The 24,107-nt window shown below is 39.1% G+C and overlaps 1 protein-coding gene across 1 annotated transcript; it reads right to left on the bottom strand.

The window, feature by feature from the left end:
* Positions 1–6,090: 6,090 nt before the first annotated feature.
* Positions 6,091–23,822, bottom strand: ANXA1 (annexin A1). The gene is made up of 13 exons (XM_009673076.2): positions 23,594–23,822; positions 19,629–19,707; positions 17,783–17,876; positions 16,896–16,990; positions 15,238–15,351; positions 14,529–14,619; positions 13,344–13,423; positions 12,356–12,412; positions 10,850–10,943; positions 10,127–10,222; positions 8,879–8,937; positions 7,889–8,011; positions 6,091–6,452 (listed from the first exon to the last, which is right to left on the bottom strand). Exons 2-13 carry the CDS (start codon positions 19,692–19,694, stop codon positions 6,393–6,395), a joined length of 1,029 nt encoding a protein of 342 aa, XP_009671371.1. The 5' UTR covers positions 19,695–19,707; positions 23,594–23,822; the 3' UTR covers positions 6,091–6,392.
* Positions 23,823–24,107: the final 285 nt, after the last annotated feature.

Genomic DNA, 24,107 nt, shown 5'->3' with positions numbered 1-24,107 from the left:
ACATTCCAGAAGTTAATGTCGTTTTCCTCAATGAGACAGAAGCAAACTTGATACGTTTCAGGTAATGCCACATATTGATAATTTCAGATAATGCCACAAAAATTCTAACCCACCCCCCCCCTGCCCAATATTTTCTGAAGAATAGAATAGTATTTGTAAGAATAACAAATAATTTATGGTGTTTATTCATATCCACTTATCCTTCAAATAAATAACTCTGGAAATAGAATAAATCATAATTCACAAATGAGAAGCATTTATTAGTTGAATATTCTATTTGAAATTTTAGTTAAAAATTGAATGTGAAACATATACAAAAATCTGATCATCCTCAGCATGAAATAAGGATGACTCCAGAAAGAAAATTCAAGTTTGCTACCCAGTCAGCTTTGCTTTGCCTGTAAAATAGCAGAAGAAAGTTTACAATTCAGACAGACTTTCTAAAGTCTGGCATAGCCTCTCATGAGGCTTGTAAGAAATTTAAGTTGTCAGTAGCTGAGAAGCCAAGTTCCAGCATAGATTAGAATATGATAAGAGATGGAGAAAGAAAAAGAAATGTGCTGAATTTTCAAAACAGATAAAACGGAGCAGTGAGAAGTCCTAACTTTTTGTTTCTAATGTTGCTTCTTACATTCATCAACAATTTGGAAAAATTGAATGACCACTTTTGGTAGCAACCCACAATCATTAATATAGTTAAGAAGACGGGTCTAAGAGGAGTTTGAAATGGACACAGCAAATTTAATTGAAGATGCAGGTTACTGTTGATAGAGTCACACATTGGACAGTACTAATTAACTGCAACGGTTCAGAAAATATTCGTGAGTATCACAGCAAATAATTTAATGAAAACCTCTGCATACTACGATCAAAGAACAAACAAAATCTAATTCCTGCTCCGATTTATTCAGACAAATCCAGAAACAACCCGATCCCTTGATGTGTAAAGAATAGCATAGAAAATAACACTAAATATGATGATGGTCAGCTTTTCTAGCTATAGTGAGTGATGACCAGTTTTGTAATATCTGAATTCCTTACAATAAGCGTGTCTACATCTGGCATTGCTGAATGAAGGAAGTACTCTAACAGATAGGCAAGAAATTGAAAAATTAAAGCCCAGATTTTCAAAGACTTTTTGTGGCACCTTATTCTAACGATTTTACCAAAATCGAAGTATATGGTGTTGGTGAAAAGCAATTGAAACCATTCAGCCCAAGTCACCTTTGGAATGAGGATGAAATGAATCTGTTTCTTTTCCAAAAACAGCTTGTCCCCTCTTCTCCTTACCCTCAGCAAATGCACGGGGCTGGTTAGCTGCATCACCTTGCCATAACACCTTCTGCTCTGACTCTCTTACTCCCACTGTTGCCCAAATCTACTGAAAAAATAATTGCATGATCATCTCTGCTCAGAGCCTCCTTCGTATCACACAGGACACAAAGACAGACCATTGGGTTGGAGAATCTCTCTTTCAAGAATGGGGTTTTACAGAAGCGAGCACTTTTCCACTACAGAAGTAGAATTACATCGAAGTACATTTGGTGCACAACTGTTTGCATATTCTACAATAGTTCTCTGTCTCGGTGCGCTGAGAAACCTCTGTCTATGTCTCTATTAAGAATTCATCACTTAGTCCTAGTTTGCTTTTTCCTCCTCCTTTCCTTCTGAAGCCAGAACACTAGCCAAAACAGCTCCTGAAAATGTTAAGTTCCATTTTCCACAATAAGCTCAGCTGTTTCAGTTCTTACCACTCAGACTACCTGGAAAGTAACGTCTGAATAAGATCTCTGTCTGGCTGAGGCTGAATTTCAGCTGTAATATGACATTTCCTTGTCCTTGTTCTTAACTTATTCACGAGGTGGCACCAGTACTCAAAAGATGGGAAATGCCAATTGTAAATGCCAGAGGCCGTTTTTCTAGCCTCCCACTTAATTGTCATTTGTTTCATTAGGGCAAAGCCAAAAGGGCCACAAGAGCATTCACAGTGACAGAGGAGCAGGAGATCCTGTCCCAGTCAGTGTAGGACATGGATGAATGGAAAGTAGAAATAAGCCAAATATAATGTATTTTTCATTTCCAGAGCCATTTATCAGGCAGTACTGAAAGAATTACTGCTATTTGAAAGAATAGTTTTCCAATGTTTTCTAGCTGATCAAAAATCCCATTCCCTTAAAAAAACTTTAACAGTCCTGCATCAGCAGAGGTGGAGGGTGATTCCCTCTGTCATTTACATGCTTGCTTTGAAGCTATGTGTACGTTCATGCTTATAGGCTAGAAATCTACAACAAAGAAAAAAAAAAAACACACCACATGTTAATCCTCTTGTTTGTCTTCCCATCCTGGGTCCCCCTCCTCTCCCACTTTGAAGTTACACAGAAGTAAGAAAGCTTTTGGATAAATTTCACTACAGCCTTTTACTGTTATGTATTTCCTGATCTTTCCTTTTCTCTTGATTTCCCTCACCTCTCCTTCATAAGTTTGAAGTGGCTGGATGGCCCAAATTCTTCCTCCAAGGTGGAAGATAGCTCCCTAGATGGACTTAGCTAAAAAAAGACAAACCACCTTTCTGCAATCCTAATATGTGTACTTTCAAGAGAGCATGTCTGATTGATTGCCTCCAAAACATGGCAGCCTCTGCGTTCTCTCTATACCCCGTTCAAACTTGATTAAAGACTTAATCATTTTTATAGGCTGTTATGAGTGACTTTCCCCACCTCTGCAGAGGGATTACAAAATAGATACATTGTATTTCACTGAAATAATGGTGAAAATTCCAGTACCCCGATAATGCCTGCCCAAGCCTCCACCCAGAGAGCCTCAATACTGTGTCGTTATTCCCAGCCCTACTTGAATTGTGTGGTGCATTTTTTGTTTGTTTTTGAGAGAAATTTAGAAAGATTTGAAAATATGTTATCTATTTTTCCTTGAGCTAGCACTTAGTTCCTAATACTGATTAGGAAAACAGCTGCAGGAAATGTGCAAACATGCCTACTTGGTAGACTTCTGGAGACTAATCTCATGCCTACACTTTTAACAGAAAGAAGCATCCTCTTGAATGGAGTCTTTAGAAACTTGCATTTCAAACTCACTTGCAGTGAATTTATGTGATGTTCTGCCCTTTGCTAAGCAGGAAGATAAAATCAGATAAGATCCAAATGTCTTTTGTTTGCTTGACATCAGCAGTAATGCAGCTGCTTTTACAAATATTCTGTCTGAAGTAGTTTATATTTAGAGCTTCACTTGCACTGCTCTGCTGATGCTTTTATGAATTTGCATAGTAAAATCTGCCATATTTGTGCTTGTCTGTTTACTTCTCTCACTCTCTTTCTCTCTCTCTGTCTCTATCTCTCTCCGCTTGATCCTGCAGCACAGCCCCTTAGGACAAGAATCGTCCCTCCTAATGCCAGGAAACCACCTAGCCAGGAGATGTTGCTACAACTGAAGCCCATAAATTTGAAGTTTAGAAGTAGCCTTCCCTTCCACCCATACCACCAGGGATCCCTCCTGAGGTGAAACGGAGGGTGCGACCATTCTTTTCCATAAACATTAACCCAAGTCCTGTTTTTCATAGTTTTTGAAGAAGTTTCTGGACCATAATAGTTGGCTGCAAATCTCCCCTGGAAATAAGGAGTGGCATAAATACACCATAACATTGAAAACACTTGTGAAATGGCCACGTGGGCAGAATCTGTTGGCTCTTAAAATAGTATTTTGAAAGTTATCAGTCTTTACTAGAACAGACATTTATGTGAAAGTTGTACCCTCTCTTTGCTGCATAATATGCCTCCCAGACAGCAGTGAAGGGCTAGGAGGACTTGGCTGGACTGTGGTGGCAGTAAAACTGTGGCTCCCCATCGACAGACCTCTATGCAGACCTCCAGCATCCCTCCCCTTCTGCACAAGCACATTTGAAATGGAATAGTGATTGCCATAAGCAGAAACAGACATAAACATTACAATCAAGATGGAGCTGCTTTTGCCTCTACCTAGGAGATGTAAGATTATGGCAAGATATCTTAAAATTAGGAGAGCTGTGAGGAATGCAGTAATGTACTGCACTCATTTCCTTCTGTTGCTCAGTCCTTCAAAACAACCATTTTTCCTATTATTAGCATGTTAGACTTCATATCATCTCCTTCTTTACCGTAAATGAGAAATCCAGATACTCGTTTGTTTGCATTTCAAAGTTTAATAGGTAGAGCTCTCAAAGAGAACATGTGGCTGCTGAGCCCCTCTTGAAGTCAGCAAATAAGTCAGAAAAGAGTCCACTTCAAGTAAATACCAATTTTCTAACATTCCTAAAACGTTAATTGGAAGTCATTTTTAAAGATCCACAATAGCTTTTTCAGGGCAGGGGCAGGGAAAGGTGGATTCTTGCATCTTTTGGCTTCCCCAGTGAACATAACTTTTGAAATACAGTTCCTTCCTATGCTGATGAAACTAGATTCTTTATATAACTACAGCACCTCCGTATTTCACAATGATTACAAAAGCTGAAGCAAGAAGTGTTCTCCTATCAGTCCTCATAAAGTACTTGCTACGGTTTAATCAGTTGTGACTCATTCAAAGAGCACAGGCCTGCTCTGTTTTTCCACTTGTTCAAAAGTCAGCCAGCAACATAGGTGGTATCTCAAAATCCATTGATTAAAGTTTCTTCACTTTATTAATAGACTTTTACCCACACCAAAGACTTTAGCAAAGCACACATGATACTTGTGATTATTGGTACAGGATCAAAAAGAAACCACAGCTGCAGTTAATCATTCCCCACTATGCATTTTGTTGTTTAGTGAGAAAAGAAGCAAGAGCTTTCCGGAAAAAAAACAAACAAACCAACCAACCCAAGACGTTATTTTCATTTCATATTCATTTTGAGACTTTCCTTTCAATCAACCTTTACCTTACCATCACAATCAAACTTTCCTACTTATCATTATATGGGCTAGAGGATTGGGGCAGTGAATTCTACAGACAACTGTCTTTTGACAGCTAACTGCTTCTATTGCTAGTGCCACAAGGAAAACTCGCAGGGTATTTTTTTGTCTGAAGCTTGTTATTTGACCAAACAGAACTCCCAGCACATGATCTTAGTGCATGTATGCTGCTTTGTTTTTCCTTTTTAATTGATGACTATTAGGTATTTGTTCCATAAACTACTTTGGCCTGAATCTCTCTCTTCCACTTACCCTATTAGGACAATATGGATTATCAACAGAATAAACCATGGCAGCTTGGGAATATAGCTCTTGGAAAATAAGTGGGGTAGATAAAAACTTGGTGCTGTGGGAGGGGAGTTTTCCCTGCAGCACCAGTAAGGCTGCATCCCATACCATCCCATGCTTCTTCTAGAATAGGACATCACCTTTTCCAAAGACCTAGTTCCATTATCCTAGGCCATGACAATATGCCGTGCAGAGTGTCTACAAGCTTTAACACAAATAAGCCATGGTAAACTCTGATTTCCCAATGGTTTAGCATGCTATTGCTCAAACAAGCAGCTGGTTGACACCATTAAAAAGACCAGCAACATTTGCACACAAAGAAGAGCTGATAAGAACTGCTCAGTCCCACCAGTGCACTTGAGGCCTGTAATTAGCTCATTTGTACAGAGTCTAGCACAATGGGAACGGTAACCTCAGGCACAAACCCTGTCCAACACACTAGCAGTGAAAATAGTTTTTTCGCTTTGGAGATACTATAAAGAAATCATGCAACTCACCAGGAAAAAGATAAGGTCCTACATGGTCTATAAAGAGCTTCTTCAATTCATTTTATTTCTATGTACAGAGCATAACAAGTCTCTTTACTCTGATATTTAAACAACAACAGTAACATAAGCCAGAGGTAGCATGAGGGGTTTTTTTTATAAAGTTAGTATTTATTAACAAGTTATCTTCAGTTCTTCTAACATCTGGTTTATACGTACCTCAGCTGAAATGGAATGGAAAAGTTCAGGCATACTGCATGAAGTTGTTACAGTTTTGTTGATGACTTAAATTAGTTGCTGACATTTCTCTCAGGTACTGTATGCAGACAACTTAGTATTATGCAGAAAAGTGACAAAGGACATACTAAGTCTCACACAGCTTAATTTATTTTTAAAAGTTTATTTGCTTTACTTAGATGAAAATTTTACATTTTCTTGATTACTTAAGCAAACAGAAACTTAAGAGCATTCTTTGGCTTTGGATAAATAATATCGAAAAGAGATTCCTGCCATATAGGACAAAGATATCAAAAAAAATACATTCCAGGTTACAGGTTTTCCAGAGAACACATTGTGGACTAAGTATCACTTCAGAGAAACCTCAATGTGTATAGCCCGCATTTATTTATAGACAGCTGAGGCAAAGATAAAGATCCTCAGTTAAGAGGGCTGAAGTGCATCGTTAGTTATCACTTCCACATAGAGCCACGAGGATGTTTTCATAATCTCCTTTGAGTTCATCCTGTCAGTTTAAGTAAAAAAGAAATACAACTGTTAGGACCGTTAGGGTAATGGTCTCAAGTGAAAATAATTTCACTAAGCATTCAGCACACATGTACTAAACATCAGTCCTTCACCTAAATAAATTAACCACTTGATAACACAAATGTGTTATTCACAAGCTGAACTTCAACTGAGTACCATCACTAAAGTTGATCTATTCACGCCACATAGAAATAACCACACACATTTCCAAGTTGGGGCTGAGGTAGACAAAGCCAAAAAAAAAAAAAAAACCTTAGAGGCCTTATTGCATAAATAAAGAAGTGAAGCATAGAAGACTTCTGCCCAGGAGCTTAAGCTTTCCTTCAGTAAAGTGGAAATGCCTCCTTTAACCAGTGATGTCCAATCTTCACTATACACTATACAAAATCAAAGAACAGGTGGGGTTGGAAGGGACCTCTAGAGATTATCTGGTCCAACCCCCCTGCTCAAGCAGGGTAACATATGCACATTATATCTAAGACTATCTCAAACAGAGGTTAAGAATCATCCAGTGATACTGGATTCACCACAGAATCTCTTATTCAGCTGAACGCTGGCTCAAGTTTGAATCTACCTTGCACAGATGTAATTAAGTAGCCAAGTAGGGCTTCAAGCCATTTGGATAAAATCATCACTTTGGACCAAGATGAGGTGATGTAATCACCTCACATCACATCCCAAACTACAGCTTGCCTGCAGTCATGAGCGAAGAATATAAATCACCTTTGCTACTTAACTGGAAAAGTAGCAAACATCAGCAAAAATCAATAGGGTGCTTTAGTGCACGCAGGGAGTATGCTTCTGCTCCAACGAAGACTTTTTCTTTAGTTTTGTCTGCAAGCTTCCACAAAGCTGCTTTCCAAGTTTAGCTTTCTCATTGTATATTACTGGTTTAAATTTTCGAGAAAATACATTTGGTGGCCTGTACCCTTTTAGAAGCTATTTTTATGGGTGTGACTTATTTATTTAAATGACCTGAAAATCAGGACAAATAAGCGTCAAATTAAAAAGGTATTTTCATGAGTACTTCAGAGAGCCAGAGACACCAAATATCTCCAATAGAGCTGTCGGTGCAATCATCGCCACTCTCCTGCCAAAATACCTTATGCCTATACAATTATAGGCATTGGAGCATAGCGCACTCTCCGATCAACACTTGGCCTCTACTGTATGACGACATCCTGAGGCATGTACCATAAATAGCTAATTGCGATAGGTTTTGGGATTAAAATATTCTCTCCAGGGAATGAATTAATTCCACCAGCATACGGACCACTGAAAACATTATAGCTACGATGAGGTACTCAGGACGCACTGGTGACTGAGGAGGAGACGAGTTAGCAAACCCCTTACTGGCCCTCCTGAACCATCCAGTGGTTTCCCACTTCACAGTTCACCTGAGAGAAAACCTACCATAATGGCTTGGCGGAGAGACACGCCATACAGTCTCTTGTAATAACCTTTGATCTCATTCATGTCCACCTCAGAGCGTGAAACCATGATTCTGATGAGTGGTTTGTGCCGTGTCCCAGAGCCCTGTTAAAAGCGATAAAATAAGGCTACTTACATGACTGAAACGTCTTCCCAAATCAAGGTTTTGTGTGTTTATCCACCACCCCTATCTGTGGGAGTGCAGGGTCCAGACCCTATACCTTAACCATCTCTGCTCCTCTCATACCCCGCTTTTTTGTTCCCAGCCAACACTAACTCACTGGTCACAAGCTACTTCTACCAGCTGCAGACCTAGGTTTTCCTCATACAATAGGTGCTTCCAGAAAAGCGGTTAAGTCCTTCACTGTGCTTGCCTGACACCCGAGACAACCCAGACGTCACTGTTTTTTGTTTTTTTCTTACGAGTGTTATGAACCCCATTTTCGTAACAATATGCTCAGTTTATGTCCTGCTCCTTACCAAGTCACAGGAGTTACACAAATGCATATATACTAGAATTGGGAAATGTTCCAGTTTCATGAGCTCAGGTGGCATCACTCAACTCATGTTCCAAATTTGTCACAGGGACCTCAAATCTCTAGTCAAAGATTAGGCTCATTTGTGGTCCCCCCTGCCCTTGTTCTGGGATTGCTTTCCCATTTATTTTTGTGGTTTCATAAAGAAAAAAGAAAAGTTTCAATTAGCTTTCAGTCACTGCGCAGAGTAACAGATATGTGTGCGGACGTGCAGATGCCTTCCTGAACACACTATAGCAAATAAGACACGCCTCTCATGGAAGAAAACTCAAGAGGTTTCAAGGAAAGGAAGCAAAAAAGTAAGGCAAATATCCTGAATTTTTTTCTGCAGTTCTTTTTTCTCATACAAAGAACTTGTGAGTTCTCACCCAGGTTGTTATTTTTCAGCTTACAAAGCATCCCTTGCCCATAAGCAGAAGTTCTTGGTCTAGGTTACCTTCATTGCCAAGTGGAGTTTTTCAGCAAAGAAAGCTGGCTTGCTCGTGGCACACTTCACTGTAATGAAACAGTGAGGTAAGATCACATCTGACATATATGCAACAAGTAACAAAGAGCAAAAGTCTGGGAAGATAACACTTTAAAAGCAGTCTCTGTGAACCTACCAGCACCTCCTTTTTATCTGCTTCTTTTTTACCTGTCTTCAAAATATGAGAGAAGTGACAGTTCCTTTCACCATTCTGTTTATTCAGAAAGCAGTTCAGTCAGGCAAGAATACTCTCGTTACAGTAAAGACAGGACTGTACTCCACATCCACAAAGTTAAGAAAGATGTTGCAAGGATAAGAATGTGAAAGCATTTGTTTTCTCCACAGCAGAGCTGGGGGCTGTGACCTGATGCTCTGTAAACCAGATTATATTAACTACTTCCCATCCACCTATGATACTAAAAGGGATCTGCTAAGACTCATATTTGTATCCAGAGAACGCCTACCAAAGTTTAGTTGAAGAGCATCATCCATAAATACCAGTGCCTCCTGGTGTTACTGGTGTGCAGGCAACAGGCCAAATTCATAATACCTCAGAAGAGGTCACCAACCAACTCTGTCACTGGGCTAGATCAAGGTATTACCCTTGCCCTCTGCCCCCCTGTCCTTCCGCTAAATAATGCCGTGTCTCTCATTTTGTCATCGTTCATATTGTTCACAGGGAACAGCTGTGTTAAAGATCTTAACATATATGTTTACCATGAACCTTTACAAGAACCCCTTCTCGAACAAAACCTCAGAAGGGAAACTGTCATACTTTTATTCAGCATGTATTTATAAATGCCTTTGAAAAATAAAATTTAGAGGAAGAGTTGCTTTGGTCTCATCTGTTGAGAATACCTCCAAAACTATAGACTTTTTGATGCAAACAGTCCCTGTTCTGACAGGTCTCTTTTGCACAGTGACTTCCTGCAGAAATCTTTCTCTATCCATGACATGTCTGTTCTCCTTATAAGACCCTTCTACATGTCAGGAGAGATAGTTCTGTTCATTCATCAACTTTAACTGACTTTAAATAACTCCATTAAACCACTGTATGCAGACCAGATTTTCCCAGACTAGATTTTATCTAACAAGCTTCTCAATGAAGCTAGATAAGACCAGGATGGTCTCCTATTAAACAGAGTACACAAGAAGGAAAAAACGTTTTTTTCTCATGAGGAATATATATTCTGGGTTACTACCTGCAGAACCACTTACCAAGGGCAGTAAGGCAGTTCTCAATATCACCCTTCAGCTCCAAATCCAGTACCTTGTTCATGTCATGCTGGCTGTATTTGGTGTACCTCTGAAAAACTAAATAAGGGAAGAAAATAGTGATGAATATATAGTATTTTCCCTCTTACGCCTTTGTCTCTTTCTGCCCTTACTGCTGCACCTCTACAGAGAGGACCGGCTGTAGGCCATATTTCTCATCTTCCTTACCAAGCACAATGTTAAGAGCAATGTTACTGTATACCTGGAGTCAGCATGAGAAATAGGACTGTGGAAGGATGGTGGGGTTCATGTTCCCAGTGGTAGGGGAAGGGGAAGTCCAGTGACTCCACTGGAGCCTGTGTCATAAGGTAATATCTCCCCTGCCTAAGGCAAACTGGCTGGGGACCAAGACCATGTGGGTAAGCACTCAGGACTCTAGCCTGAAGAACCCCGATCCCTTCGCCTTGTGATCACCAGCCTTATGATACTTTGCGGTAACGGGTTTGTTAACAACTTAAGTGATATTGCCAGTCACTAGGGATTGTCAATTGCTAGGGAAAGGCCAAGCTGCCAACCGCACCCTTGGATCAGCAAGCACATTTCCAATTACACAGAGCTTTGCAGCAGTCAGAGTCGCATCTTGGGAACCCGTATAATCTCTCAGTGGATGAGCAGACCATGTACAAAATACAATTCCTGTGAGGCACGAAGTTTCATCCAACCTACCTCTTCGAAGATGGGGGTAGCTTCTTGCGGTAAGAACAGTAACAAACACATTAACATCAGTTCCTTTTCTTTTTTCTCCAGCTTCATATAAGGCCTATCATAAAGAAAAGGAGGTAGTACAGTTAACATCAATACAAGGAAACCTAAACAGAAATACTGCACTTTTGAGGCTACTGCCCAAAGGTAGGCTATTGCCTGTTTGCAGTGAACTCTAATCCTTGATAGAGCTCATAACAAGACACAAAATTCTGCACAGCCTCAAATTAACTCTAGCTCTGTCGAGTAATACTTCATACTTGCTTATGGCTTAATAGTACCGAGAGAGCACCATACACCTACAAATCATATTTTCAGACTTTTTAGAATCACTGTGCAGCTCTCTTCACATTCTTGAATGAAGATATTCTTCATGTGTCATGATACGCTATGCTCTGTTTGGGTGTGTAGGACTAGCAGGCCTTCTGCAGACAAAGAGAATTAGCTCTAATATTAACTGGGTAAATGTGAAGGAGAAACCTACGCACCAAGTACTCCTTGTCCTCGCAGGAGTGACTTTAACGAAAAGTAAGAACAACTGAATCATTCATCTCCTTCATTTTCCCCACCTCCTCAAATTTCTCTAGAAGTAATAATTAAAGATCTCCACACTGTAGCAAAGAAGATTTAATGACACTCTCTCTCTAGGTCCCAGCAACGAAGCCTTCTGGAACAAGGGAAACTTTATTGAACTGTAGTGCTTGTACAGGGCATTAATTTACTGTCTCTCAAACCTAGGGCTGATGACAAAACTAAAACTCTCTTATGTAGCAGGAACAAGAATAATATTGCTCACTGAGCTCTTTTTGTGGTTGGACTTTTAAAAATTTATTTAAAGTCAATTTACATTCGAACTGTAATAGTGATGCAAGACTTTAAAGTGAAAAATTAGACTAGACCGCTAAGCTTAACCAAGATCTCAAAAAAAAGTCACACTAACATAGGAGATAAATAGGGAAAAATTAGTTGTTTATTTTAGAATCATTAAAAAAATGACTGTGATATGCACTTAATAATCTCGAAAAGTACATTACTGAAAAGTGATAACCACAGGTGACATACTGCAGAGTTCACACTGGTCAAGGTACTGTAGCTGGTTCTTCACTTTGTCCCTCAACTGGAGAACTGTATTTACTTTATACATAAGAAAAAATATGTCCAATTTCTCCACCTACTGACCTCTGCTTCCTATGATCTACAACCTTTATATGAACTAGAAGACATCTTGCAGAAGCCTTTCTGAAACTAGATAGCTTGGGGGTTAAAGATTTCCTTTAGCTAGTGAAGCTTATGCCAACCTTGCAAAATAGCATCCTCTCAGAAAAAAATTACGACATAATGTACAACTCTGTTAAAAGTCTGCAATGCAACAGACGCAGGTAGGTGAAATGCAACATTCACAGGCAGGCACAGCTTCTAATTGGAAGTAAATGAAATAAAGGAACTGCAGAGCACCAAGTAGGATCTTACCCTGGCATCGCTGTCAGCCAGCTCATCATTCACATGAGGATCTTCACTTCGGTCAGCCTACGTAAATAAATAAATGACACGTCACTACTTCTCATTATCATTCAGTTCACCAAAACCCAGTATTCTACAGTTCTGGCCTGCCATCCTGGTACATGTTTTAATATTACAGAACTTTAACAGGCACACTTTTTTCTGTTCTGTAAATGAAGCTGAAGGGTATGTTAATCAATTAGAGCTCACATTTTTAAGGCCATTAGTACCTACTTTCTGAAACAGTACCCGCAAGAATTAGTGTTATTCAGTGTTAAGTTACATTTCTCAGAAGCTACAACTTGCTTCCTGATGAACTTCTACAATGAACTTCTTTCAAGGTCACTTAAAAACAAAACTGCAAATCTATATACACAGGCTTATCAACACACAATTTGGCATGCAGGTACAAGCTTCACACACATACTCAACAGTCATGGAGTCCAATAATCACTGCATTTCCAAAGAGTCTTTTTATAGCAGCTCTAGCGTTTAAACCGAACTGCTTTTGAGCACCAACTCACAGAATGCTTTGTCCACTTGTTAGCTCCCACCATCCCACTATGCTTACTATTAGAAATATATCTTAACAGCGAACCAAAAGGTTCATTTTCCTACTTATAAGCATCACTCTTTTTCTACTTCTACTCAACTGATGTGACATTACTTCTATTGTTTTTTTAAAAAGCTTACAAATACTTACCACAAAAAAAAGAATTAAAAGTAGATTGGATAACAGTAACAATTATCACATTTTTAATGCTCTTGAATAAAATCTCCTTACAGCTTTTTTTTTAAAGAACAATTTCATATAGTCTAACGCGTGTAAGTAAAAATAACACAAGGAAATAAATATTACTTAAATTCTTATTTATTGTATTCCTTTCCTTAACATAGTCTTCACAAAATTAATCGTTAGCATTGGCAACAGCAGTAAAAATGTTTAAACACAGCATACCTTGGCTAGAGCAACCAAAGCCTTCTGAAAGTCTCCAGATGTGTCAGAGATAATGTCTTGTATCAGATCTCTCTTCAGGACTGAAATTAAATGAAAATGGATTCATAGTATGTTTTAAAGTTATCATCCCTATCATTTTTCCTTTCTTTATTTATTTTCTTACTTAAATATGCCTGATAGAGTTTTTCCTCATTTCTCTCACTTCGTTTTGAGAGAATGAGTATTTTTTGTAACATGCCCTCTCATTTCTGAGATGTGCTGTGAAACCAGGGGCTAGACTGAAAATCTGCTGAAACAGTCATTCTGGGCATAGGCCAGTCTTAGTTTCTTGCTTATGAAATACAAAAAAAAAAGTTTGAAACCCTGTGTCCCGCTTATCTTTCATCCCTTTTTTTCTGACTCTTCTAAATAGCACTGAACTACATCCAGCAGGACTCAAAATGCTTCTGAAAAACTGAATTATAAATCTGGGCTTCCAACTGAGACACGTTGAACGGAAATTTTTTGGAAACATTCGTCCATAACCTCAGAAGCCATGTGATTTAATTAGACAACACAGACTCACTGTATTAAACTCTAAATAAAGTGAGAGATGCCATATTACGTTCTAGTTACTCCTTCAAAGACCTTCCCGTCCTGCAACTAATGTGATCTGTTACTAACTCAATAAGTGTTTTTTCAAGGCTAGTGAGCTCTTAAGAGGTCAGCTAGGACTTAGTTAGGGGAGAATAAAAGCAGCTGGGTTTCACTTGCATCCTAGAAAATATCTAAACCTATCTCCCGTTCCATGAAACATCAACACTTGTGGCTGGGATCACGAGCCTTTTCCTTTTGCAGTGTGATCTCTTTGGATCAGATAAAGTCAGTATGGCCTCTCCCACATCCTTTCCTAAGCTAGCTAAGATGCTAAGCTAGCATCTTCTACTTAATTCCTAAAACGTCAGCTCAGTTTCTTCTACTGAGAAGTGAGGCTGTGAGCATAATGTCTCTGCTACAGCGTTATGAGAAGACTTGCATGACCCAAACTAGATTTCTTAATGCTAGGTATTAAAGTTTGCAGGGATATGTTGGTTATGGCTGCTTAAAAAAAGTTTTTGATAAAAAGAATTCGACTTTGCAGAACAGGGCCTGTCCATTTTCTCCCAATGCTGGATACCTTTAATATTTTTTCCTTCTCTGATTTACCTTCTTTGTAGTATCTGTTGGCTTCTCTGATTTCTCTGTTATTTCTTGAGGCCAGAATCTCAATTAAGGTATCTTCATCAGTTCCAAGCCCCTGTTGAAAAGAGACTGAATTTTTAATTTAATACCGCAAACTTAAAATGTAGAAGAACAGGAAGAAGATGAAAATGAAGGGGAAGGATCTGAAAATCCCACATGCAGGAACACAGAGAAATGAAAAACATTTCTGCTTTTACATAATAGTCTTACTTCAACTTCCCTAGAATTCATTTTTTAATCACACCAAATATCACCAGTACCCTATAAGAGCTAAAATGACTGAGCAGGGTACATAGAAGATCGGAACTCGTAATCCATGAAGAAATACCCCCCATTCCCTTTTTTTTTTTTTTTTTTTTAAACTTTTAAGAAAACCCCTAAGTAAACACTGTGGCCTTCTACCTCCACAGTAGCAACCTGTTTTCAGAAGACAAAGAGTTTATTCTCGTAAAAGAGTAGCATTTGCAGTCAATCTCCTCCAGCTTTGATATTCAGCGCAGACTTCCATGTCTCCTTCTTAGAGCATGCATTAGCAGTACAGATTTATTTTACAGAATGGGAGGGAAACGAAGACAATATGCAATCCTCAAAACGCAAGCCCAGTATCATTTTCAGGCCCTGAGAATTATTTACTTTTCTTAAGGAAGTTTTTCTGAAAAAGTTTTTGTCCAACCTTCATAGAAGCTCTTAATTCTTCAGCATCCAACTGAGCCGGAGTTTTCAGCAAGGCCACAACAACATCCTCCAGGTGACTTTTCAGAACTTTTTTCAAGGCTTCTTCCAGACTCTGTGAAAGGAAGAATGAAAAACATACTAAGCTCGTGCAGGGTTAAAAGCTGCTGTTCAGCTACAATGTAAAAATTAGTTTAGTATCTGAAGGATCTTAGTCTACATCACTGCTTTAGCTAGCTACTAAAGAGGATTGCAAAGACTTACATGAGAATTATAGACTGTCATCTTTCTGTTCATTACAGAGCTAGGTTTTTCTTCAGCAAATATTCAGAATGCTTTCATTCACCTATTTACAGCACTCGAAGCAGGCTCAAAATAGGCTGTTTGTTTTTTAAGAGAAGATACTACATTGACGTTATGATGGTGATTTAGTTGCTTAAATGTGTATATCTGGAGAATATTTTAGTTCATCTATTTACAGCCTAAAGCATATGGAAATTGTAGTGAAAATAATCTGGCATAACCTCATCCCATCCAAAACTGCAAGTCCTGAAGTTAAGAAGAGATTGGGACTGTACTCCAATCTGATCTACATCTAAGCAGAAGAAAAAAACAAAAACAGTATCTGTTTTATTCCGCCTGCAATCAGTGCAAAGGTCAATATACAACTGCTTTTTCAGGGTACCTAAGCCAATGAGGTTACTTCAAAAGCAAGCCATAGTCAGTTCTGTCTTGCTTTTGATGGTGCGCCAGGCACCTGGGTAGCTAATAATCTACAGCATGAGGCTCCCTGTGACTTTGAAGTTGTATGTTAATTTAGGCCTTGATAAAATGTAATTGTAAGGCTGGAGCTTGCTCTGTGGAAGAAGACAGCTGTGAAACTGCAAGAGAGGTTTCTTGAGCAGAAACACAAAAATCTAGGGTAAAATGAGAAATGTGACTTGTTTTCCACATCAGCCTTTACAAGTCACTTACAGTTACAAAGCAAAGAAATCCAGGGAGTCCTAAGAGCAAAGGCTTAGTAACTTTGGTATGCGAACTTTGAAATTATAATTGCAATTCAGAGTTAGAAGTTCAACTGGAAAATTTTGTTTTAGGGATCTTTGTGAAGAGCAATTAAACTCTAAACCCAGTAATTTCCAAGCTCCTCAGTTCCAGGAATTAGCAGTTTTGCCACTAAAACGAATAAGCACACTGCTCCCTCTGCATCTGCGGGTGTGAAACAGGACTGTGGTCCTGCGTCTTTCCTGTTCCATTCTGTATTCTGTCAACACTTAAATATCCGGAGAGAGATGCTGCAAAATCTCCTCCTTTCTCTCCTTTTCTCCCAGCAGACTGTCTGCCAGGTGTTAGCGAGCTCTCTACATTCCCAGTGATAGAATGACTTAAAGGACCTTCAGGGCATTCAAACACCTGGAGGCTGAGAACATGGGATTATTCCCTCCCCCCTCCCCAAAATAATAGCCACTGTATCCAAAGACTCGACACTGGCAATGTAGTTTCCAGGGTACTATCACCTCTGTCACAGTTTTCATAAACTGCAGAAGGTAATTGCTGGAGCCTTTTGTTCTGGGAAGCTAAAGCTGTATGCACCACCAGACCCAGGGGCAACACTGACACTTCAGGCATACATTTGAGATGGACTTGGATATACTTTACCTTTCCTTTCAACTGCTGATAGGCAGCTTTGATCTGCTGGCGCTGGGCATTTGTTCTTTTAGTTAAGATATCAATGATGGTGGCTTCATCCACACCTACGAGTAACCATACAACATAACGTCTAATATATCGCAAACGTTAACAGTGCCTAGAGTGCTATTTAACTAAATCATCGTTTTTGTATGTTATTATCTGAAATGTGTCACATTTTGTTTGACACGCTCAAGTTTAACCAAAGGAAAAACTACAATCATCTACTGACTTAGAGAGTGACATAAGGAAGAAAGTTGATAAATCGGTTCCCATAGAACAGAAACCTGTATTTGCCACAGTTTTTCATAAAAAAGCCTTAAAGTCTTCTGGGAGCCAAACCTACACCACAGCATAACTAAGTAAAATAAACAGCATTAAATGACATACTCATTTAATCTTAGCAAGACAGACTGAAAAAGGTTTCACATTACAGCCACATTGGCCTACTGTTAATTCAAGCAAGAAGCCTAATAGAAGCATATAATACAGTATCAGCATATCCACTACTTCTCTCAGGTTTTTTCTTATGGAAATCAAATCAAAAACCATTAGCTTCATGTGTCATAATATTCCTTTTGATTCTCTGGAAATTAAACTGTTACTACACATCCTTCAACACATGCAGGGAGCTTAACATAGTATTAAGGTCTGAAATTGTAATACAATGCCAGGTTATCAAAGAGTTCAGATGCTTTCCCAGGTGGCGTAATTTTGATGTCTTGCTAGGCTTTTGAAAGTGGTTGCATCTCTGCTGCTTATCGTTGCCTGTGACTGATATTTTATCCAGGGCTATGCTCAAATTTTCCTAAGGAAGAATTCCAATGTGATGTGTTAAAATATTTCACTCCTCTTACCTTTGACAGTAATTGCTTTGTCCAAAGCAGCAGCATCAGCTGATGGTTCAAAGTTAGGGTATGACTGGACTGGAGAGCCACCTTTCGAACTTTTCTGCCGGGAGAAAAAAAATACTCATTCCAAAGAATATTTATGCAAAGAAGCAGTTTTACATACCTAAATCATCCTTGCATTCAGGATTGCCTGTTATACCACTGTGAAGAAATGAACTCTGAGTCTAGTAGCTACATATAATTTAAAAGACCCAGTATGACGTATGCATTGGTTTTTCCTCCTAAAGGAACCCGGGGATAACTGGGGGATAATGAATTCCACCACATGACACATTATGTGCTTTGACCTAAGTCAACATGACAAAATAAGTTACTGGTAGGGCCCACACCCCGGCAGAACTATATAACCAATGTTCTCCTCATTACCCTCTTTGACAGCAGCTAAAAAATGCTCTGAGATTCTTGGATGAAATATTTAAAGAAAATCCCACTTGGCGTGAAATATTATAAGACCTTTTAGAACACAACAGCAGTTTAGCTAAACTTTCTTAGAATCAGCTGTACTCTTTGTCTTATATTCAATAATACGCTATCAGAATATTTTTTCATCTTTTGCCTCTCAAGTTAATTAGCACAAGACGAACAGTAACGTCTTAGGGATATATATTTCACATACAGCATTCTGTACTGAATTTTTGCATACTTGTAATATCTGTTAGTTACATTTTCCACAATTTTATCACCAGGAGTTGTATTAAACAGAACATAGATATTGCATACTTAAAGAAGTGTCTGGCATACTTAAAAAAAAATAAAAAAAAAATCACTGTGACTTGTGGAAGCCAACAGAAGAATAGGTCTAGCTCAGTGCCTGGATCCCAGGCTAGCCAGATTAGTATTTGTGTGCTAGTTTCCATGACAAATTTATCTAGTAGCTAAATAAAAAACTGCCTGTAACCACTGTAGCTAGAATGACTCAAGGCCCTGCGAGCACAAGGGGGTTGAGATGTGGAGCCAAGGGATTAGTCATAATATGGTGCCGGACAAAAATCAGAAAGTCCACAAAGAAGATCTAAAGCAGAAAAGTTTGTTACTGAAATTCCCTCTTATACTTTATTTTTCCAAGATGAAAGTTGCTTTCAGAATCTGCCACGACTTCACAGCGTGCTGCTTTACCTGCGCCGACAGCCTTGTCAGTATCCTAATCAGCTTCCTTATCACAAAGACACTCCGGAACCACCTAGTGCACTAACATATAATTTCTCATCACCGTCAGCCTTTCCTTCAGATTTCTTCCAGTTAGTATCACTACCAATCACTTGAGATGCTTTATCACATACAGTGACTCTTCCCACCCTAAGCATGCCATATGGTGAGAAAACCAGTATTTATACAAGGAGCATTAGTTCCTCCTTTGCATTCCTGGGCTCCAACTCATGGCTTCCTGAACCTCAGTCTAAGCACCTCTAACTTCCCCACATACGTCATCTGCACACGTTCTTACACATTCACACTCCTGTGCATCAGATTACTACTTTACTTTGAGTCAAACGACGACTGACCAGTGGAAACAGCAGTTTCATTACAGTAACTGGCTCTGTCTATAAACTAGCAACTAGGCACTGAAATGTGCACCCAAGAATATTTTTTTATCCGATATCAGAATGCTATCAGAGACTTTTTAGACTGTATGTTATAACAAAATCCTGTTCTAATTCTAATCAGCAGAATTTTGCCATCGTCTTTCCTCCCTTCCGAGTCTATGAAAGATGTTCGTTGGCCTACGGCTTTAAACCACTTCTAAAAGTACTTGACCATAAGCATGATGCTCTGAAAAGGTTATAATACTTACAATACATTCCTGCTCCTGATTGTCCATGAACCATGCCTGCTTCAGAAATTCTGCTACCATAGCCATGTTGATGGACTTTCTGGAAAAGATGCATCACATTATAAACCATTTTTTCTCATTTTCATTGCCAGTGCATCTCAAGCTTTCCCACTGCAAAGTCTTTTCTCTTGAATTATGAAACATAGGCGTTAACTTCCCAAGCATTAATTGGTTTGTGCTATTGGAAAGCAGTTAACTTTTGATTATGATGTTCAGCAGATGATGTAATGCTTTGCAGTTGCCTGATCATCCAGACACCCTTAGCTGCTTCCACAAGTTTTAGATTAGAAATAGAATACTAAACTAATTGGATTATTTGCTCATTTCGTACGGTAATACCTAAGTGGTAGCACTGGCTTTCAAAGGAAAGTTACAAGAAACAAATTGTCTTTCTCCCTTATCAAAGGTCCATATACCTGACTGAATATTCAATTCTGTTCAAAGTCAGTGATAAACAAGTATTCATGTATGATCATTTACTGAGTTCTGAGCTTTTGTGTATTGTGTTAAGCAAAAAGATATTCCCCTGTTAAACATACCCTCATTTAATTTCTATGAATAGCCCTTTCTTAAGAAAGATGAGTAGAAGTGGACAGTTTCACCTACACCATTGCTTATTTCTCACATGTACTCTCCAATTTCTACTGAAGAGTAGAGCAATATCCATGCAGGAAGTTAAAAAAAATTTTTGCTTTTCATCATTACAAAAGCAAATCAGGCCAGCTTTTCCACAAGATGTCATGCAAAATAGGAAAAAAAGCAATGGAGAAGTGATTTGAAACCAAGCACTCAATGGTAATGAATGGGCTGCTTCGCAACAACCTTGGTGCAGAGAAAATTCTGTTTCCTAATAGAAACACTGAGGGAATAGAGTGGAAAAGATTACGTTTTATCAGGTAAAGTATTTGTTGTCTGCGCCAAATGGATTTTTCATCAAAACACACTTTTCCACAGAAAACTCTTGGGAAGGCTAGGTTTTAAAGCACACATATAAACAATAAACTAAAGATAACACAGCCTATTAATCTGAGGTATCTTTGAATAACGCCTCACGCATCTAGCGTAACAAGACCAAACACTGTTTGCAGCTGTGTGTATGTGAACCTACTGGAGTTCCTGAGGTACAGATCACATAAGGCAGATCTTACGCAAAAGTATTATAACCAATGCTGACTGTGCAGCAAACGCCCTTGCTTTATTTATGCCCTGTGATCCATACGGTGCTGAATGGCCCTGGGAAAGGAGCAGTCATCTAAAGCGACTCCCTCCTAGGGCCAGGCAACACGGCTGCAGTCAAGCTGCTCCTTTTACCAGTAGCAAAGCTGTAAAGCACATTTCCAGGTCCAGCTGTCAGCAAAGAGAGCTGCCTCCCCATCCCAGCTCCCCATCCCAGCTCCACCCTTTGCCAACAAATTCCTGCTTCTCTGCCCTTCCCTCAGCCCTGAGGGCACAAAGTTCAGCTCTGCCCCTGCTTCTGAAAAACCTGAAGCTGGTTCTGATCCTGTTACTATACATCACTTAAAGTATGTGCAAGTTTAAGGACGGGGACCAACTTTCAGGTATGTGTAACTTACTCAGAAGTCCGGTCTGAAGACCAGAAAAGGTTATTTATGTTGCTTGCCAAAACAGTATTTTGTCGAAACGATCTAGTGACTCCTGTACCACCCTTGCTTTGATAGCTGAAGTGCATGAGGCCAGATGAAGTGTTGTGGTATCTAAAATCCTGCTGTATTCTGTAACAGGCAATTGCCCTGCACAACGAAGATTGTTTGCAGCAGGATGATGACATTTTATAGCCTCTGGGCTGAGCGCTGCGTGCCTGGTCACCGGCAGTGACGCACACAGGTATGTCTGTCTGCTAACAGGTCTGCAGACTGTACTCTTGGTTACAATTTAAATTTAATAAGCCAGATTCAGTTTCATAGCACCAGATCTACCAAGGGGTAGAACCAAAGTTGCATTTGGGCTGACAGCGTTAACATTTATCGGGAAGGAAGCTGGCAGGGCTGGCCCCAGGGAGAACCACTTACTTCCCCAACCCTTCTGCCTCTCCCCATCCACACCCTCACCCAGCTCTGGAGCTCCTGCTGCTCAGGGCAATGACTGAAGCAGAGGGCTGCTAACCTGCACTGCATTGTGGTTCATTAAGCCTCTAAGCCTTTATGCCTATTCAAATTTAAACTAGAAATACAGTGGAAGAATTATGTGGCTTAAAAACAAAACCTTTATTTTTTCTGCCTTTTAAATAAAGACACTTTGGCGTGTACATCCATCTGCTTCCATCTAGTAAACAAACAGTATTATAACTTAAAAAAGAAGCTAAAGTAGACAAATGCTCTTGAGAAATGTTAAAGACTGCTTACACTGGCTCAGAAAGTTATGAAACCAGCTTACATGTAAAATTGTTGTTTGCTATCTTTATAAGAAATCATGACTAATACAAAAAGATTGCAGGAATCCAGGGGAAAAACAGCCAGCCCCCTAGCAGAGTAGGGGCCTTTCCCAATGCTTTGACCCTTGCCACTCTAGAATGCAAACAGCTCATGTTAAGCACAGCCTAGGTTTAAAAGAGATAAATTCAGACAAAAAAAAAATATCTTGAAGAGGGGGGAATGAACTACTGGCTTTCTACCATACTTTCTCCTAAAAGTCTATGAACAAGGAGAAAAAAATATACATATATCTACACCACATAGCTATTCAAAATTATTCTGTTTAATAAAATATTGTACACACTGTGTGCCCTACGACCCAAACTGGAATCTTTAGACATCCCAGTTAAAAGGAGATAGGAATTTAAAGTTTTTCAGTTTGAAAAATATTATGATTATCATCCATTTTATCAGTCCAAATTGGAATAATTACTATTGCATTTGGAATGACAAATAAAAAGGAGATTTGGACTGAAAGTCATAAATGTTCCTTTACAGGAATGACTGATAAGTTTGTTACAGTCTGGATGCCACTCCCTGCAAGAAGTGCCCCTGAATTTGACATGTTTAAATTCTAAAAAGTTTTCAGAAAATAAATACTACCTATTTATTCAACATATTTAAAGACTCCAACTTTTACACGACACCCTCAGCTATAGAGGAGTCAAATCAAGTTCATCCCTGCCATTTCTCTATCCTTATTTAATCACACATCAAATATATCATCTCTGATTACAGTCCCATGCTAATTACCAGAATTTTGATGTAAATTAAGATCATAACACCCTGTCAGAAAAGCAGGCAGTAGTTGCAGGCGTTTCTTTTACAACAACTATGTGTTTCTTTTATGCTTGCAAAGTCCAGTGGATAAAAATGAAACATCATGGAGGAAAACAGCCTCGCCCTTGGAAAATTCAGTGGAAAGTGTCAGCAGAACCAATCCCAAATTATACAGCCCTTACTTCTGTGACTTTGCACAAGTTTTTAGCTACAGAGCAGATTTTTGCTGTTATGTTCCTTAAAGGTTCTTTTGTCTCACTTTCATCATTTTCACGAGCAAAGACTGATCTACTTTCCCAAAGCAGGGAACTGCTGTTGAGGTTAAAGCAACTGCTTTTAAAAACATTTTAAGTTCCCATATAAAGCACATTCGTTTCCTAGTGATTCCAGTTTTGCTGCAAACAGATTTCTACAGCAGCCTACTACAAAGGGGAAAATGAAAGCACAGGAAGCAGTAAACTCCAGTAAGTTTACTTTTAATCATTTAAGCTATTTTTTTCAACTCCTCGCGTGCATTAAATAAAAGCAGTTATTGTGTAAACTCCTCCATGTACATGAAATATTTCAAAACTGAAAGAATTTCTTCTGCCTATACCCTTCTTTTCTGGTGGCAACAAATCCAGCCTGTACAAAATTGCACCAGGTCACTTGAGAAACACAACTCTTAAAGCTTGTCGGGTCTACAAAGAGCAACAAAGAACTACAAAAACCTACCTTCTGCCTCACAAACGTTAGTTTTCAGGAGGGTACAGCCGAGAAGAAAAGAGCTGTGGCCTTGCTATGGCTTTTATAGTGCTCTGCAGCACGCCCCACCTAGCAACCAGAGTGTTTCCACAGCCCCAGTAACTGGTTGCTCTTTGCTACAGGCTAAATTGGGGTATTGTCCAAAACACACAGAACTGCACAAAAGAAGTCATTGCAAAACCATGCGCTGGAAGGAAGCAGGAGCAGATTACATAGGGGAAAAGACAACTCATGAGCATGCCTTGGTAGGTTCCAGTCTCCACAATCAGAGCCCTCACTGTAGTGAATTTCCATAAATCTTTTGAGGTTATTGGATTAAAATACTAAAGAGACAAAAGCTAAGCTTTAATTACTTCCTGGACTTTTTGACACCTCTTATACAAGTAAAAAGTGAATATATTAAGACATCTCATTCCCCAGTGAAAATTAACAACAAAAAAAAAGAAAAGTAGAGTGGAAAAGAGTTAACGCAGGTTCTTGGCTT

This window comes from Struthio camelus, chromosome Z (genome assembly GCF_040807025.1).
Source record: "Struthio camelus isolate bStrCam1 chromosome Z, bStrCam1.hap1, whole genome shotgun sequence".
Lineage (NCBI taxonomy): Eukaryota > Metazoa > Chordata > Aves > Struthioniformes > Struthionidae > Struthio > Struthio camelus.
Note: the sequence above shows the minus strand (reverse complement) of the source record. Positions and strands in the feature narration are given on the sequence as shown.

Coding starts and splice junctions, on each gene's coding strand:
- ANXA1 (XM_009673076.2), bottom strand. CDS start 19,694: ATGGCTATGGTAGCAGAATTTCTGAAGCAGGCATGGTTCATGGACAAT. Junction 14,620..15,237: donor AATTAAGAGCTTCTATGAAG/GTTGGACAAAAA, acceptor TCTTTTCAACAG/GGGCTTGGAACTGATGAAGA. Junction 8,012..8,878: donor AACTCCACTTGGCAATGAAG/GTAACCTAGACC, acceptor CGCTTTTAACAG/GGCTCTGGGACACGGCACAA.